This window comes from Sphaerodactylus townsendi, linkage group LG13, assembly GCF_021028975.2.
Source record: "Sphaerodactylus townsendi isolate TG3544 linkage group LG13, MPM_Stown_v2.3, whole genome shotgun sequence".
In the NCBI taxonomy this organism is placed as follows: domain Eukaryota; kingdom Metazoa; phylum Chordata; class Lepidosauria; order Squamata; family Sphaerodactylidae; genus Sphaerodactylus; species Sphaerodactylus townsendi.
The window spans coordinates 56,170,723-56,176,879 of NC_059437.1; the positions used below are offsets into that span (position 1 = coordinate 56,170,723).

A 6,157-nucleotide genomic window follows, 5' to 3' on the forward strand; every position below is an offset into this window, starting at 1 on the left:
AATGGTGTCCCAGCTTCAAACGTGCCGGTTGTGAGTTTGGAAAAAGCCATCCCGGCATCAATTTTGCGTGTCAGTAAAACCTTCCCGGCAGCAAATAGTTAATTCTTGTTTTGGTGGAAGGGAGAGGACGTGGCTGAGAGGAGCAGTTGGCAAGCGTCATAGACCGCGGCCGCTTCTGTGGTGTGGCTGACGTCATAGTCCCGCGCCGCCTCCCCCTGACTCCCAGGGCCGTGTCGTCTTTTCAAAACAGCCAAGATGGCGGCGCTGCGGGCCAGCGGCGTGAAGACGGCAGCGGCGGCCCTCCTGAGGCCTCGCTTGGGCGCCGAGCAGGCCTTGTCGGCCGCAGAATACCACAAGAAGGTGGGGGAGGCGATGGAGGGGCCGGGCCGGGCAGAGAGGCCGGGGCTGGACGGCCTGGGGAAGCAGGGTCGTGGCAGTGGCGGGCTGATCCAGCCAATCGGCTGCCAACTCTGGCCTGAGAAATTCCCGGGGATTTGGGGGTGCAGCCACATCCACTCCACCCTCCCAAGCAGCCATTTTCTCCCGGGGAACTGATCTCTGCTAACCCCCCCTTTCTCTCCTGTAAGGAGACTCAAAGGGGCTTACAATCTCCTTTCCCCCCCTCCCTCACAACAAACACCCTGTGACGTAGGTGGGGCTGAGAGAGCTCAGAAGAACTGTGACTAGCCCAAGGTCACCCAGCTGGCAGGTGTTGGAATACACAAGCTAATCTGATTCCCCAGATAAGCCTGAACAGCTCAAGTGGCAAAGTCGGGAATCAAACCCAGTTCTCCAGATTAGAGTGCACCTGCTCTTAACCGCCACGCCACTGCTCTTCTGTAATTCAGCTGTAATTCCAGATCTCTGGGCTGTACCTGGAGATTGGCAATCCTTGGTGGCAAACGGGGATGGGGGGAATAGATGCCAAAATTGGGGCATGGGCATTGATGCCCTGTATGAATAGCGCTGAGGAAGGGCATCTGGCTGGCTGGCTAGATTGAATTGTGGCCAAGAGTGGCTCTGTTAAGAGTGGGACTTTTTTCAAGGCTTTTTCTCTACTGGTTAAGTTTTTTGCAGATTGAATTCCTCCACCCTCTCTGCCCACATGTGTGCATGCTTGAAAAGCAAGATCCCTGCCTTGAAAGATCAGTAGGTGCACCAGGGCAAGGCTTCCACCAGGTGGGATGAGAAGGATTAAGGGAGTGGAGGAGTGAATAAACCTTTAAGTATGTAAAACTGTAGAGCTGTAAAAATTCTCAGGCAGCCGTAGAGCCGTAAAACTGTAGAGCCGTAAAAATTCTTTGTGCCCATTTTGTACTGGAACAGTGACGTCTGTCCATGTTCTGGTGAACCTGAACTCTGTTTTACATTTTGGTGCAAGTGTAGACTTTGATCTGGCACATTGGTTATTGGTAGTTCTGGGTGTTTTTGAATTCTTAAATTGTATTATTATATTGTTTTATTCTGTTGTTCGGCACCATGAACCCTTCAGGGAAGGGCGGCCTATAAATCTAAAAAAATTAAAATAAAATAAAAACAAACATGGCTTCCAGTGGCTCCCCTAAACCCTCCCAAGGCCTGAGGGGCAGTATTGCTGATGTGCAGTACTGATCATGGTACTAAATTCCTTTTTGTACCACCTGTCATCATGCTGGGATGCTGATGAAAATCTGATTTAAGAATAGTACAGGAAGGGAAAAGTTTGATTTCAGAAACACATGTCCACATTGTGCCACTTTACCTTTAGGACTTCTTGTGGGGAAGAGATGGGGAACCACTGCAGGGTGATTGGCAGAGGTTTTCTGAGAAATTGCAGACTGCCTAGTGAATGCTGGTCCTTGGCTGGAGACATGCACCACGGTGTGGCAGTCATACAACCTGGCTTTTTCTTGCTGTACTATTTTAGCACACTAAAGAGATGTCTTCACCTCTTTGACACTACCTGCCAGATGTGCTTGAGAAGCTCACATGCAGCTCATGTTAGGAGCAGCTCTTCTCTCTTGTGTGGTGCCAGTCTCAGGGCCATGGAGGGTTTCTTGCACACAACCTCTGCAGAGCTCTTGTTCATAAATGCCTCTATCTGTTAAGCTGCAGGGGAAATCATGAGATTTATTGGCACTAATTTCATAATAGTTCCTAGGGAAGAAGACCCAGCAGTGGTGTAGGAGGTTAAGAGCTCGTGTATCTAATCTGGAGGAACCGGGTTTGATTCCCAGCTCTGCCGCCTGAGCTGTGGAGGCTTATCTGGGGAATTCAGATTAGCCTGTACACTCCCACACACACCAGCTGGGTGACTTTGGGCGAGTCACAGCTTCTCAGAGCTCTCTCAGCCCCACCTACCTCACAGCATGTTTGTTGTGAGGGGGGAAGGACAAGGAGATTGTCAGCCCCTTTGAGTCTCCTGCAGGAGAGAAAGGGGGGATATAAATCCAAACTTTTCTTGTTCTGTCTGAGTGATCTGGTAATGTTTTGGGAAGGATGTGAGCATAATTTTCTGGGTGTTCAGGGATTTGTCAAAGGCCTTTGTGTAGATGGAGACCTGCCACATGTTTGCCTCTGGACTTTGTTTTGCAGGTTGTAGATCACTATGAGAACCCTAGAAATGTTGGTTCTCTGGACAAGACTGCCAAAAATGTTGGGACTGGCCTTGTGGGAGCTCCAGCTTGTGGAGATGTCATGAAACTGCAAGTATGTTATTGTGATCTCAAGACACTGTGCATGAAATTCCCTTACACGGAGTGAGATCATTGGTTAATTTTATCTGCTTTGACTGCCAGCAGCTCTTCATGATCCTGTTGCCTCTATCTAGCCATTCCAGAGATTGAATCTGGGATCTTCTGCCAACAGATACTCTACCCCAGTGGTGGCAAACCTTTTCGAGACCGAGTGCCCAAATTGCAACCCAAAACCCACTTATTTATCGCAAAGTGCCAACACGGCAATTTAACTTGGCTTTGAGGTGTGTGTTACCCAGGAGTAAGCTTGGTGAAGCAACCGTGCAACACTTCGAATGGGTGAATCACGACCCTAGGAGGGTTTACTCAGAAGCAAGCCCCATTGCCAGCAACTGAGCTTACTCCTAGGTCCAGGCCAGCCTAGATATGTTTGTGGTGTGTGTGTTATTTTCCACACACACCCCCCCACATGACGAACTCTGTGCACGCGTGCCCACAGAAAGGGCTCTAAGTGCCACCTCTGTCACCCGTGCCATAGGTTCGCCACCACTGCTCTACCCTGAGCCAAAGCCCCTCCTCCCACTCTGATACAGTGAAAATTTCCCCATCTTCTGTTCTTTATTATTTTTAGATGAAGTGTGTGTGTTTTTTAAATAGCATGTGGAAACTAATATCACTGAAATCTTCTCAGGTTGAAGTGGATGAAGAAGGAAAAATAATTGATGCCAGGTTTAAGACATTTGGCTGTGGTTCGGCCATCGCTTCCAGTTCTTTGGCTACTGAATGGGTGAAAGGGAAGACGGTAAGGCTGGACCTTGGTCACAGTCCTGAACCCTGTTAGCCATTCCTCATCCTGCTCAGGGCAGCTGGAGCAGAATGGGAAGTGTCTGGTGAAAGATGGAGAAATAAGAACAAATGGAGATGCTTTGCATTTCAGGTTGATGAAGCCTTGAAGATCAGAAACACAGATATTGCTAAAGAGCTCTGCCTTCCTCCGGTCAAGCTTCACTGCTCCAGTAAGTAACTCTGGATTACTTCTGCTCAGTTTGCTCATTGGGTCCCTCCTTTCCTGGTGAATGTGAAGCTGGAGAATTGGAGCTGAATTGAGAAAGGCAAGGGGCCAAAATACAAAGAAGTCTCTGTCTGTCCTGCTTATGGCAGCACTTCAGAACTCTCACACCAGGAAAATGGATTGCTGTATTGTCGAAGGCTTTCACGGCCAGAATCACTGGGGTGCTGTCTGGTTTCTGGGCTGTACGGCCGTGTTCTAGCAGCATTCTCTCCACACAGCCATACAGCCCGAAAACCAGACAGCACCCCAAATGGATTGCTGTTAGTGAGTAGGAACCTCTTCCACTGCGCATGAATGAAGAACAGAGATCGCAGCTTTTACCTGCTACCAATTTAACACCTCTTGTTTTCTCTGGAGAAGCGTGCATTCCTTTCACGCAAGGTGTCTCACGGGCTCTGAAAGAGGTTCCTGTCCTGCAAATTATTTGGATGCTGAAGAACTGCACTGGTATCCTTTTATACCCCAGTCAGCACCGTGAATAGCCCTGTGAAATGAGTGGGCTTCTTAAATTAATCAATCCTTCAGCATGAGCTGCAAACACTTTGAAATAAAGAGTTGTTGAGTGTGACCTGTTGGAAGCCTGCATGTTTTCGGCTTTACTCTCTTTTGTGTTTATTAACCATTTCTGTGCTTGATTTTCTGCTTCTAATCGTGTGGTTTCTTTTCTTTTCCTCCTCAGTGCTAGCTGAAGATGCAATCAAGGCTGCCTTAGCAGATTACAAGCAGAAACAAGACCCACAGAGTGGCCAGGCTGAGAAGGATACAGCCAGCGGGTAGCAGGAGTCCTCTGTGGCAAAGCTGACCCTCTCCCATTCCTCTTTTGCAAGAGGGTGGGCGGAGCGCACCCTTCATACGCACAGTGTACTAGAACCATTGGGGTAGCGGGTGGTCACATCTTGGCACTAAATGCCTTCTGTCCTTATTTCCACGTATCTCTGCACATAAAATCTTGTGATTTCAGCATTAGATTATCTCTGATCCTTAGCAAAAGAATCATCCCAGGCCTTAGCAGGAACACTGAATAAAAATAGGTAGAGAGGTGGGCTTTTGTTCCCTACATGTTTGAGGGGGAAGGGCTTTCTCTGTCAAAATAAAAAAGTTGCCTGTCTAGGATTGTTGTTACCTGCAGGCAGCGGTGGGCTGCCCTACCCACCTGCTGGCTATAGAGGAGATGGTGTGGTGTGGAGAAGGGCAGATGATAAAATAGACTTTCGTTAATAAAATAGGCTGTAGGGCAAAAGAACTGTTCATTTTTGCATTACCCTGTTCTCCTTGCCTAACAAAGGAGGCAGCTGACACAAAACCCTGGGCCCAGAGGGGAAAATGTGGACAACCTTTTCCATCATCTTTGGTATGATTTTGTTGTGTAGGAGTGGGTTTTGCCTTGGTCAGGCTGTTTATGCACAAAGTACAGATTTATTTTGTGAATGACAAATGCTATATAATTGTGTATTAAAAAAATACATGGCTGTTCTTTAAGCCAGCGTGCATCACTTTTTTTTTTTAAACTGTGTCCAAGGAGAAAGAGTTGACTTTTTTCTAAACCTGTGTTTTTGGGAAATATGCGCCACACAGTTTCTCCACCAGTGGATGTGCATTACGTCGAGGCCTTGGAATTCTAAAGATGGGGAATTACATTGCAGCTAAAGGATTCTGAAAACGGAGCACTTGAAGCTTGCCCGAGGCCAAGCCTGAAGGTGCCTCGCATTTTTGTTTAGACTTGCAGTAGCTGGGGCTCATTCCGCACATGCAGAATAATGCATTTTCAAACTGCTTTCAGTGCTCTTTGAAGCTGTGCGGAATGGCAAAATCCACTTGCAAACAGTTGTGAAAGTGGTTTGAAAACGCATTATTTTGCGTGTGCAGAAGGGGCCTGGGGGAGGAGAGCTGGAAAAGCCGAAGGAGAGGTCTGTTCTCATCTGAGGAGAACCCCATCTTCACTCATCATTTGGACCGATTCTTTTAAATACTTCTCTTCCTATGCTTTTAAATACTGAGAAGAGAGCCAGTGTGGTGGTACGGTGAAGAATGTCAGGCTAATGCTTGGAACCTCCAGGTTTCAATCCCTGCTCAGACCATGACTTCAGGCCAGTTGTGTTCTCTTAGTCTAACCTACCTCACAGGGTTGTTGTGAGGATAAAGTTGCTTTCTTTTGTACTGGGTGGTGCCTTTCTAACCTGATTCAAGCATAAGGTCCCTCATTTAAACTGGAATGTTGCCTATGGAAAGCTGGTAGCTGCTTTAACCAGGTAGCAGCGCAGTTCAAACAAGAGGTACAAAGTCCTGCTGCAGAGTGCTTTTGCCTTAGCCTGGACGGTGTTTAAACGGGGCGCAGCAGCAGGCGTGCTCTTTGCAGTGGAACTTGCAAAGTTGGCTGGCATCAGGCTATTTTAAATTGCTTGGGAAAGCT

The 6,157-nt window shown here is 47.9% G+C and overlaps 1 protein-coding gene across 1 annotated transcript; it reads left to right on the plus strand.

The window, feature by feature from the left end:
- Window positions 1–203: 203 nt before the first annotated feature.
- ISCU (iron-sulfur cluster assembly enzyme) lies at window positions 204–5,226 on the plus strand. The gene is made up of 5 exons (XM_048514918.1): window positions 204–360; window positions 2,575–2,688; window positions 3,367–3,477; window positions 3,613–3,691; window positions 4,427–5,226. The coding sequence occupies exons 1-5, from the start codon at window positions 256–258 to the stop codon at window positions 4,522–4,524; spliced, it is 507 nt and encodes a 168-aa protein (XP_048370875.1). The 5' UTR covers window positions 204–255; the 3' UTR covers window positions 4,525–5,226.
- Window positions 5,227–6,157: the final 931 nt, after the last annotated feature.

What these genes read in the sequence shown, in the direction of transcription:
- ISCU (XM_048514918.1), top strand. Translation starts at nt 256, where the DNA reads ATGGCGGCGCTGCGGGCCAGCGGCGTGAAGACGGCAGCGGCGGCCCTC. An exon ending in GAGATGTCATGAAACTGCAA is followed by an intron (nt 2,689 to 3,366) that starts GTATGTTATTGT and finishes AAATCTTCTCAG; the next exon opens with GTTGAAGTGGATGAAGAAGG. An exon ending in GGTCAAGCTTCACTGCTCCA is followed by an intron (nt 3,692 to 4,426) that starts GTAAGTAACTCT and finishes TTTCCTCCTCAG; the next exon opens with TGCTAGCTGAAGATGCAATC.